The sequence below is a fragment of the Microcaecilia unicolor genome, chromosome 7 (genome assembly GCF_901765095.1).
Source record: "Microcaecilia unicolor chromosome 7, aMicUni1.1, whole genome shotgun sequence".
Classification (NCBI taxonomy): domain Eukaryota; kingdom Metazoa; phylum Chordata; class Amphibia; order Gymnophiona; family Siphonopidae; genus Microcaecilia; species Microcaecilia unicolor.
Window position 1 is genome coordinate 217,712,708 of NC_044037.1, and position 12,294 is coordinate 217,725,001.

The following is a 12,294-nucleotide window of genomic DNA, read 5'->3' on the forward strand; positions in this document are numbered from 1 at the left end:
CAGAAAACCTTCTCTTTTTCTATCTTGAATTTTAAGGAATCTTTCAATCTTATTGATATTGTTTGTTTTCCCTCGCTCATACTTTACTACTGATATTGGCATTCTCTCTGATCTGTTTTAATTTTCAATTTGTTTTTATATTGTACATCGCTTAGCTGTTGTATTAAGAGCGATATATCTAAAAAAAAAACCCAAACAACTGTTAACCATGTGTAAATGGCCACTGTTGTGAAATAGAATTTTTATGTGTAGGCTGCCATTTACATATGGGAAAGCTTCTAAAATAAAGGTCATACTATCAGTACACAACTGATTTTTAAAAAATATTTCAAGTAATGCCTTATACATGTTTTGTTAGGAACTAAATGCTGAAGTTGAATATACCATAAAGATATCTGAACTGCTAAGTCTGAGTGGAGCTCCTGTGAAAGAAAAGACTAACAAAATCAGCGAGCTTATCTATCTCCATCAGCAGATACAAGAGAGAATCAAAGAGCATGAAGATATTCTCAGTAAGGCTGTGAAGTATCATCAAGTTAGGCAAGAAGTAAGTCAAAGAACGTTATTCTTTTCAACACTGTTCTTCTACTGTGAGATCACTGGAAGTAGTGGGAAGATGGGTATTGGCCCAGAGTCTCAACATGAAGGGAATATATAACACACATAACAGTGGTCATAGTTATACACATAAAGTCACTTTATCCAAGGGGGGGGGGGGGGTGGTCTAATTGTGTCATCCAAGAGGGATCCAGGCTGGCTATGTCACCTAAAATGTCCATTCACCCATAGGTACCCCACCCTCCGCTCTGGCTCACTTATCTACTATAGCCATTCATTTATTACGCCTTACTTTTTAAATAGTAATTTGCTACCAGATTCTTATCAAGCAGCTCTCTCTGCTACAAATGTCCCAACAAGGGGTTCTCACCAACTCTTGTTACACATTGCTATATTTATGCCACGTCCATTTTACTCTTGCATAGATAGATGAAGCATACTGTTTTGTTAACACTCAGTACAGTGGCAGCCACATGAACTGCCATTTTGCTTTTACATATAGTTATTCCTTGACTAGTATATGATTAATACAAAATTTGTGTGGAGCTATAATTGCTTCACATACACACTAATACTGACTATCAGTATAAAACATTCCAGCTTGAAAGTCTGACATTATCAGGAGATCAAGAACTTCATGAACCAGCTGTGGTTCCTGACAAGGCAAAGCAAACTGAAGTCTACCTCAGTAATTCTCAGGAGAGGAAGATCCAAATAACACATCTCTATAAACTTGCTCTTACGTTGGGAGTGGACATTATTTCAGCAGCAAAACATTCTGTAAGTAACATATTTAATTAGATCAGTAAGGTTTACTTTATTCCTTATTGTTTGAACTGGATTAGAACTATAAAACTAATATTTAGGGTTCAATATTCAAAGAGATTTAACCAGAAAGGAGAGGAAAGGGGGGAGAGAGAGAGGAGATACTGTTTTCAAGTGTGTACTTGAAAGGTATTAATATACATACAAACTTCTTCCAGAGGTTTGTATGTATATTAATACTAGAGGACATGAATTGAGGTTGCAGGGTCAATGGTCCTCCCAGGAGATTCAATTGTATATAAATCTCTTGGAATTGCAGGCAGTGTGAAATGCTCTAAAGGCTTTCAGAGATCCTCTGAAATGCAAATATGTTTTTTCCAATATTTATAGCCCGCTTTAAATCCAAAGTGAGGTACAATAAAACATACATAAAATCAAAACATAAAACAATTAACTATTGACAAAGGCCCCCTCCAACTATCAATAAAACTTGAGTGTAATCTTTATAGAGTGTAATCTGTACACCCTTCAACAGAGATCAGTTAAAGCTGTTGGAAAGAAAACTTGTTTGATTTAAAATTACAGCTTGCTTAATTTGTTCAAATTATACCTGGTTATGTACTTTAACATCTATTGCATTTTATCTAGTTTTAATACAGCTGTGTGATTTTAAACTCTTTAACATAAGTACATAAGCACTGCCACGCTGGGAGAAGACCAAATGTCCATCAAGCCCAGCACTCCGTCTCCGACAGCGGCCAATCCAGGCCCCAGGAACCTGGCAAACCCCCAAAATTTAATAACAATCAATGGACTTTTCCTTTTAATCATATTCATTAACAACTTTTAAATTTTTAAAATTTCATATGCAGTAAAAAAAAATCTTGATTCACAATGTTGAGTCTGATATAAATCTATTACATTTAAAACCAAAACTACCGAGGAACCAGGTTTATAACATCTAATTGCACTATAATAAAATACTCACAATCTGTTATTTTCTCTGTAAATTCCTTAAATGGTGTAGATTTAGCATAGAAACCCATACACCATGATTAATTCCATCTTTACCCCTTTACAAATCTCACCACCGCGGAATCTGCATTACATTTTAGAACTGATTTGGATTTTTAAATGATTTTTTCTTTTGATAAACTGCAGATAAACTAATATTCTTGAACGAACGTAACATACATATGTTCAATTTAGCTTTCTGGAATTTAAAACAACTTTTTAAAATAATTACCTTTTACTTGTTTGTACCTAATGTCTAGTCTCCCCAAACTCCCAAAAAACAAACTTAAAGAAGATGCAATACAATTTTAGTTCTGTAAACAACTTTAGCCAAACAGTTGCCTGATAAGATTTACAATGCTATGTTACTTTTGATATATCTTTAACTTTAGTGCATTCTCTTTTAGAAAAGCCTTAATGCTTCATGGAAAGATCTGCAGCAACAGCTAGAAGTGCTTGAGCATGACAGTCTTAGCTGGAACTCCAAGGAAGATAAGTTGGAAGAGATACCTTCAAGCAACTTTAACCACTGCATGATTAAAGAGGACATAAATGAGGTCTGGCTGAAAGAACTGAGAAATTCCTAGACTAGTCTGCATGCTATAACAGTCTACTAGTTTGATTGACATACAACACATTGCAAGTTACATATAATCCACGTTATTCAAAGGTTCAGAGCAAATTGCAAAAGAGATCAAAGGGAGAAAATCAAGATCCCACCAAGAATACATTACAGAAATTCACAAAAAAGTTCAACTTCATGATCAAACTTAATTAAAGGGAAAGGTTTTGGCAGTCTCCTAAATCGAAAATAAGAAAATTCCATACTCATTTCTTGAGGCAAGAAGTTCCAAAATTTAACAGCTTGGTATGAGAGAGAAGTAGAAAATAACTCTGAAATCAAACTATTTTTTTTACTGGAGATAAATGAGATTAAAAACATTTCTTATACGTAAACATTTTGTAGAGAGGAAAGAAGAGAGCAAGTTTGATATATAAGATGGGGCAAGTCCATGAAGTACTCTAAAAACAAAGGAGTAGAACCAATGCAGTTTATGTGAAAGTTTCTTTATTCAATTTTCAAACGAACCAACAACAATGGAACAAGAAGCAGAATATAATGGCACAACTCTCAGAATCAATGCAGTAAAATTTAAAAAGAAGTAGCCCTTTCCATATAGTATTAAAAGGCAATCAGTCTGCGGTAGTTTGAAGAATCTGCAAAAGATTAAAAGATATTTCAGTGCATCCCACATCTCTATATATAAAAGGCACCACCAACGTTCTAAATGAAGCCTCCAGCCGGAAGTATGAAGGGGGAGAGATATCCGGTTTCCCCATGAGTGTCTGCCCCGCCCTCGCTCTCTCGGTAACACAAACAGTGAAGGAAAACACAGCAAAGCATGAAATCAAATCACTCTCTCTGTAACAGTGAAGGACTCAGAGGGGGGAGGGGAGAGAGGGCAGAAGCCCTCACTATCTCTGTAACACAAACACAGCACAGCAAGAAACTTAACACTGAAGGACTCGACTCCGAGGGGGGAGGGGACAGACAGCACAGGGGAAGGGAGAGAGGGCAGAGGGCAGGGACACACACACAGAAAAAAACCTTGCTAGCCCCCGTTTCATTTGCATCAGAAACGGGGCTTTTTTACTAGTATAAAATATTACAATTATCTAGAGAGGATAACACAATTGTCTAAGTAAATTTAAATGAGCGGGTAAAAAGTATTTCCGTACATGGTTAACCAACTTCAATTTAAAAAAAATATAACATACCACGCACAGCTTTTAAGCCAAGTACCTGAGTAAAATCTATGGCATGTATGTTAATAGATCAGGTATCCATTCAGCTATCCTGTTGTCACTGATAGGCTTTTACGTAATGAGGGTTTTAGGAAGAGAACAGATGAATTCCCTAAGACTGTGGTATAGAAGCTGCTTAAGCATTCAGAGATCATGAGAGGGACATACCAAACTCAAAGGAGAAGTATGGAGGTTTTTAGAAAGTAACCTTTTCTAACATTCTTTACAAACCTTTGTGGTTCATTCAAATTCCTAATAACCATAATTAAAAGCTATAAAGCTATCAAGGAAACGTGCAAGGAAATTTTAAAATAAAAAAAATGAAGGGCAACTCTGTAAGGAGGCGCGTCAATTTAGGCACCATGTGCGGACACTAATTTGTAGAATTGGCACACCTACCAGCTTATTTTCGAAAGAGAAAAACACCCATATTTTGACCTAAATCGGGAGATGGCCGTTTTTCTCGCAAAAGCGCCCAAATCGGTATAATCAAAAGCCGATTTTGGGCGTCTTCAACTGTACTCCGTCGCGGGAACAAATAAAGTTGATGGGGGCGTGTCAGAGGCGTGGTGAAGGCGGGACTGGGGCGTGGTTATCGGCCGAGGAGAGATGGGCGCGCTCGGCCGATAATGAAAAAAAGAAAGACGTTTTTAGCGAGAATTTAGGTCACTTTTTCTGGAACCTGTTTTATCATGAACAGGTCCCAAAAAAGTGCCCTAAATGACCAGATGACCACCGGAGGGAATCGGGAATGATCTCCCCTCCCCCAGTGGTCACTAACCCCGCTCCCACCCTAAAAAACAAAATGTTTAAATATTTTTCCAGCCTCTACACCAGCCTCAAATATCATACCTAGCTCTATGACCTCCAGGCTGGCACAAGACCAGAATCAAGGCAAGGTGATTCAAGGCAAGAACAGTAGCAATGCAAGAACTAGGCAGGACTGAGGCCTTACGCCAAGCCCCCTCCCTGCCCATCTTCAAGTCTTTGCTCAAAGCCCACCTCTTCAATGCTGCCTTTGGCACCTAACTCTCACCTCTCAGGAAATCCAGAATGCCCCAATTTGTCTACCCCTATCGTACTGACTGTTCACTTGTCCTTTAGATTGTAAGCTCTTTGAGCAGGGACTGTCCTTTATGTTAAATTGTACAGCGCTGCGTAACCCTAGTAGCGCTTTAGAAATGTTAAATAGTAGTAGTAGTAGTATGCAGGTCCCCGGAGCAATTTTAGTTTAGTTGATGCTTCGCGGGACCCATGCAGAGAGCAAAAATCAGAAGAAAAAACAACATGCAAGTGCAGTCAGGGACCTCCAAATTAAAACAATTGTAATAGGGGGATTCGAACCAGCCACCTTCTGATTACAAGACCTGTGCTTTAAGCAATGCACCATTTATTCAGGTGTTTAGACACCCTTCCCTTTCCATTAAGTCCCTCCAAGTTTCTGTCAGCCAATCATAGCTGTTTAGCTGACACCGATGTCAGCTAAAGGAGCTGTGATAGGCTCACAGAAACTTGGAGGGATTTAATGGAAAGGGAAGGGCATCTAAACAGCTGAATAAGTGGTGCAGTGGTTAGAGCACAGGTCTTGTAATCAGAAGGTGGCTGGTTCGAATCCCCCTATTACTGTTGTTTTAATTTGGATGTCCCTGACTGCACTTGCATGTTTTTTTTTTCTTCCGATTTTTGCTCTCTGTATGGGTCCCACGCAGCACCAACTAAACTAAAATTGCTCCAGGGACCTGCATACTGCTGTCATGGAGCTAGGTATGATATATGAGGCTGGCATAGAGGCATCTCAGGGGGACCAGTGCACTACGAATGCTGGCCCCTCCCATGACCAAATGCCTTGGATTTGGTCCGTTTTTGAGATGGCAGGCAGCGGTTTCGATTATCGCTGAAAAACGAAAACGCCCATCTCAAAAAACGCCCACATCCAATGCATTTGGCCGGCACAAACCATATTTTCGAAACTAAAGATAAGCGTCCATCTTTTTCGAAAATACGGTTCGGCCCGCCCCTTCACGGACCCGTTCTCGGTGATGGCCGTTTTTACACTTGAGCGTTTGCATTCGATTATGCCCCTACTCATGTAAATGACATCAGTATTTGACATTTATGTGTGTAAGTGCTAGATGCTATTCTATAAACAGTGTGCCTATATTGCACAAACTACAAGGGGGGGGGGGCATTAATGTGGGAGGAGCATAGGTGTGTCATGGGCATGTCACCTAGTGATACGCACAATTTATGGAATACTATCAGTTACATACATTGCGAGGCACACTTAGGCATGCCCACTTTTGGCACTGACTTGGAGTAACTACACCTACCATTAATCACATCAAAGTGGATTTATGCTACTATCCTAGCTTAGGTATATTAGATGCAAGAAGCCAGTATAAGAATCGGATCACTGGATGACTGAGGGGTAAAAGAGGCACTCAAGGAGGTCAAGGCCATATTAAAGAGATTAAATTAATTCTTTGTTTCAGTCTTTACTAAGGAAGATACCTGTGCCAGAAAAGTGAAGTTAGTCACCTGTGGCAGGTGTTCTTCAAGGACAACAGGACACATATTCTCACATATGGATGACATCATCCAACAGAACCCCAATGCGGACAATACCCAGTGTTCTATTGCTTTAAGAAGTCTTTGCCAGAGTCCCATCATGCATACACAAGTACCTTTCCACCCAGCGTGATCATGCGGGACCAGCAGTATAAAATTAAAACAAAAGAATACAACTCCTAGGGAAGGTGGGGTAGGATGTGAGAATACGTACCCTGCTGTCCTCAGAGAACACCTACTATAGGTGAGTAGCTTTGCTTTCTCTGAGGACAAGCAGGACATCATTTTTCACATATGGGAATCCCTAGCTACCAAGCTCAACAAAAACAATAAATAAAGGACAATGGGGACTTGCAACGGCAAAGCCAGCCAGAACCAAATAACCTCAATCTATATACAGTTTAGATGTGAAGTTGCAGCCTGGAACAGATGGGCCTAGGAGAGTGGAATTGGAATCTAGACACTAAACAAATTCTGCAGGACTTTCTGACCAAACCAGCTGTCACATCAGGTATACTGCTCAAGGCAGTAATGAAATGTGAATGTGTGAAGACCACATTGCAGTTCTGCAAATCTCCTCAATAGAGACTGAACTTGAGTGGGCTACCGACACAGCCATGGCTCTAACATTAAGTCAGCCCAGCGTGGGTGTAAGTGAAGGAGATGCAGTCTGCTAGCCAATTGGACAATGTGCGTTTTCTGATGGTTGTCCTCATCCCATTTGGATAAAAAAGAAACAAAAAGATGGGTGGACTGTCTATGGGCTGCAGTCTGCTATTGATAGAAGGCCAAGGCTCGCTTGCAGTCTAAGGTGTGCAGTGCATTCTCACCAGGAGAAGAATGTTGGCAGGACAATTAACTGATTAAGATGGAACTCTGACACTACCTTAGGAAGGAACTTAGGTTACATGCAGAGAACCACTCTATTATGATAAAGCCTTGTGTATGGTGGATCTGCTAGTAGGACTTGAGGCTCAACAGCTCTGCAAGTTGAAGTTACTGCCAGCAAAAAAAAGACCTTCCAGGTCAGGTACTTCAGATGACAGGAATCTAGTGGCTCAAAAGGAGCTTTCATCAGCTGGGTGAGGACAACATTAAGTTCCATGACAAGGTAGGAAGTTTGATGGGAGGATTTATCAACAGCAAACTTCTCATGAAGCAAACTAGAGGCTGTACAGAGATGGGCTCCCCTCCACCAACACTGTGATAAGCACCAATTGCACTGAGGCAATCCCTTACAGAGTTGGTCTTCAAACTAGACTCAGAAGGGTGCAGGAGGAATTCAAGTAAGTTTTTTGTCTGGCAAAAAAGAGAGCAACACCAGACAGCAAACCTCCTCCACTTAACAGCATAACATCTCTTAGTGGAATCTTTTCTGGAAGCCAACAGCACTCTGGAGACATCCTCAGGCAGTTGTAGGTATGCAAATTCTACACTCTCAACATCCAGGCTATGAGAGCCAGGGACTGAAGTTTGGGATGCAGAAGAGGCTTGTTTTGCATGATGAGAGACAGAAAACAGTCCTGTCTCCTCGGATCTTCAGAGCACAAGTCCATAAGAAAAGGGAACTAGATCCATCCTGGCCAGTAAGGCGTAATGAGGATCATGGTCCCCAGTCCTGCCTGAGGAACACAGATGACCCTTCCCCCAATCGAGGAGGAAGGCATCCAGTCTGTCATGTGACCTGAGTCTGAAGTAGAACTGAGAGACCCTGTTGTTGAGATGAGTGGCAAAAAGATTCACCGAGGGGGTGCCTCACTCTCGGAAGATCTTTTGAGCAACACCCATGATTAGAGACTGCTCATGCGGTTGTATCACCCTGCTCAGTCTGTCTGCCAGACTGTTCTGTTTCCCCACCAGGTATGTAGCTTGGAGCACCATGCCATGACTGATGGTCCACTGCCACTTCTTGACCACTTCCTGATGAAACAGGCTAAGTGAATCAGGAGACAAAAGGCCAAATTGGTTCCAAAGCAATGCAACTTTATTGCTAGCAATGAACAGCACTGAGTTCTCTCAGGATACTGTGCGTCATAAATCATCTGACACTTACATTTATACTTCCCTGCTGGGCCTGCGCATTAGGCCCCTTATACATCACAGTGGACATGCGCAGTAAACACTTGTAGTTCTTACAGTACACATTTGTAGTTCACAGTACATACACACGTCATAATACTGAAATGATACTGGCAAGGGAAACGAAACTTAGTATCTTGCTGTACACACAATGCTCCTTTCTAGCAAAGGAGATAAGGTTCGTTAGGCTCAGAGATGCAGGTTGGGGGGGTGACGACACCCTCCAAGGTCATCTAGTCATGTGACACCTACGTGCAAGCTGGTTTCTGTGCAAGCCTTGCTTATTACTGTTACAAGCTATTTACCTAATGCACCTGCATCCTGTCTTATACTAATAGGCGGCAAGCAGCACAAGCTGACAAGTTGTAGTTAAGGCACAGTACAAGAGAGCTTAAATGTCCAATACATTCGAGTATGGAGTATGCCAAAAAGGCAGAAACAGAGGTAGTATACATAAGGTAAAGTCCATCAGTATGCACAAAGCTTGAGGTTGTTCTGTTAGTCCAGTAGTATCCAGTGTTCCACTCCTACAATTCCCCCCTTTTGATACTTGAACATCCATTCTGGTGGAAAGTATCATTTCCATTCGCCTGAAAGGAAAGAGAGACAAGAAGCATTAGCAGGGAGGCAAAAAGGGAGCCCTAGGCTCTTGCGCAGCCGCTGGTTGCTTCGCCGGGGTTGAGACGGAGGGTCCCTAGTGGAATCCCCCCCCCTTTGTAGCCGGACTTGTGCTGTCACAAGGGCATTGGCTCGTGAAGTGCTCGAAAGAACAAGATCCTGTCTCATCCAGGAAATTCTGCTTCATCCACATCCACATCAGATTGGGGGATGGGGGAATACATCTGGAGAGCCATGAGTTGGGCGGCTGCTCGGCGATCAGCGATGCTTTCCATGGTGGAGCGGAGACACCTGAAAATAAAGGGGAGAGACAAAGGTATTAATAGGCAGGACAACAAGAACAGGCCACCCATAATGAGGAGGCCCTTGAGACTCCCAGAGGTCGGTAGCCAGTTGGTTAAGGAAGATGTCCAATCCCAGGCGCTATTCCAAGTTTGGACGGGGACGTGAGCCAATTTCACCATCCGGTCAGTAATCTCTCTGATGACGTGACTCTGGTCATCAATTTGTAGGCAGCAATTGCTAAAATTGAATTTGCCGCACACCCCTCCTTCCTGGGCCAAGAGGTAGTGAAGAGCCAGGCGATTCTGGTAAACCGCGGTAATCAATTTGGTGTTTTGGCGTGCCAGGATGTTAAGGGCAAGGGCCGAGTCGTTAGTGAGTATTTCGAGCACTGCCTGCAGACGGATAATGCGATTCAGCATGTAGATAGGGATACGATACCCATATGTGCCATCTTCAGCCCATGTGGCCGGCACATAGTAGTGAATGATACGTTCTGGAGGCCACTCGTTGTCCTTCCAGTCTCCTATCTGGACCTTGGGTTTGATGTCTCGAGGGGACCGTTTTCGTCTGCCCATGTTATCAGGCCCCTTCTCCATATACAGAGGTATACCCAACGTCTCGCCTACACGTAGAGGCAGGAGGAAGAAACTAGGACGGACGGTGCCCAAAAGGTACCATACCAGCGGGCTGGGAGCTGCTCATAGGCCCTGCGACCACAAATGTAGTAGTAGCCCTCCGGGGCTATCCATTTAAGGGAGGCGTTTCCCCCGTATGTCCAGGTTGTATTCAGTGTGGGTTCGGTCCAAATGGGCACCGGAGCGGGCAGATTGTCCGTTTGCCACCAGGTGGTTCGGCTTCCATTAAACTGAAGGACCCCCGTGCAAGCGGAATCTCCCACTGGGACGGAATAGCGCTTCGAGGGGGCCCGGCTAGCGCAGAGGGTACCTATGATGTTGGTCCTCAGGGCCCATTCATAAGGCCTCGGACGCCGGGGAAAGGTAATGTTGGTGGTGTTGAGGGCGTCCCACATATGCTGGTGAATCTCCTTCGCTTCCCAGGGCCATTGCTCACCCATGTCGGTGCCTCCACAGACGAAACAGTTGGCAATTCCCAGGGAGAGGGCAATGTTTTCGGCTAAGTTGAGGAACATGTTCCGAGCTTCGGGAGAAATGGGGAACTTAGTCGCTGCCTCCTCAGCGTGAGCAATTTCGTCGAATACATCCTGGTACCCGACAACCGTAGTCTGATAGTGGGTGGGTGCTTTCTCCTCAAGGCTCTGGCTGATGGTGATGAAGGTTATAGGGTCCGCTCCGGCCCCGTCGATGCCAAAACCCCAAGTTTGTCTCCAGGGGGTTCCAGGTCCCCGTAGCGGCCATTCAAGGAGCACGGTGTTGTCAGAGCCTCTGCGAATTTCACCTAGACCAGGGCATCCGGGGTATCCGCCTCCGGTGTAGGCACACACTCGTTCCCATCCCGAGGTCCGGGTGTCTGCTGCACAAGGTAACCAAGACCAAGGAGATCCATATCTTCCGTCTAAAGTAAGGGGGCAAACATACTTGTGATCATTTGCGTAGGCCTTGCGCCAACCCAGATTACCGAACTTGTGGGACCAGGGGTGTCTGTCTATAGCAACACACACGTCAAAGGTAAGGGTGGCTACAGTTTGAGTACCACCGGCAATGATGCGGGTGGAATTTACGTAATACAGGACGCCATCTCCCTGGACCCCCATAGACCCGACGTACTGGGGGAGCCCCTCACTGAGGGTGACATTGTAATATCTGGGCTTGACTGGGCTGTGGCAGATAGTAAGATTGTTCTGGAGGCACCGGTGAAACTGTTGGAGTCCAGTCGGGGTCGTAATGGCACAAACCGGAAGGGGCTGGCAATCACCTTCCGGAGGCTGTGACTGATGGATGAGGGTAGTGACCAGGTGATATCCCCCCTCTATGCGATGGCGTACTGAGCGCAAGCACTCAGTGCAGTTCTGACTCAGGGTGATAGGCTGGTTCGAAGATGGGCAGAGGAGGATTATGAAGAGTAGCTTCAACATCATATGTATGGGGGGAGGTATCCCAATCTCTGCAGTAGGAAGATTATGAGACTTAGAATGACGGCTCCAATAAACAGGGAGCCAAAGACACAGTGGGTCCAATAATTGAGCTTCTGTTGCTGGGTAGGCATGGACCTGGTTCACTTCCTCGTTAGGGTCAGCCGTAGTGAAGCGTCAGGGTGTTGACGGGCAGTCCAAACTTTAGGCGTGCAGCTGGTAGGTGCAGCGGGTTTCAACCTGGTCCAATGTATCCACACGGGACTTCCTGCAATTTTAACAGCGGTTGGGGTGGTTAGGAGAACAAGGGAGGGCCCTTTCCACTTGGGCTTTAGACAGTCAGATTCATCCCACTCCTTTACCCAGACTTCATCCCCCACCCTAAACTGGTGTGTAGGATTAGTGAGGACCAGGGGACCTACACTCTCAGTGTACTGTTGGATGTCCTGCACTACCTCGCGTAGGGCCCTCATCTGTTTTACTAAGGAGCTCTCGCCCTGTATCTGCAAGGAGTCGGGAAAGGAAGGTAGGGGTGGTGGTCTAGCATACAT

General features: G+C 43.9%; 1 protein-coding gene across 1 annotated transcript in view; it reads left to right on the plus strand.

The window, feature by feature from the left end:
* The window catches only part of CCDC141 (coiled-coil domain containing 141), a 237,817-nt gene that overhangs the window by 160,211 nt on the left and 65,312 nt on the right, over nucleotides 1–12,294 (plus strand). Inside the window, exons 16-18 of the mRNA XM_030210847.1 lie at nucleotides 359–547; nucleotides 1,159–1,338; nucleotides 2,745–2,894. Coding sequence (XP_030066707.1) covers nucleotides 359–547; nucleotides 1,159–1,338; nucleotides 2,745–2,894 — 519 coding nt within the window. The remainder of the gene's footprint in view (nucleotides 1–358; nucleotides 548–1,158; nucleotides 1,339–2,744; nucleotides 2,895–12,294) is intronic.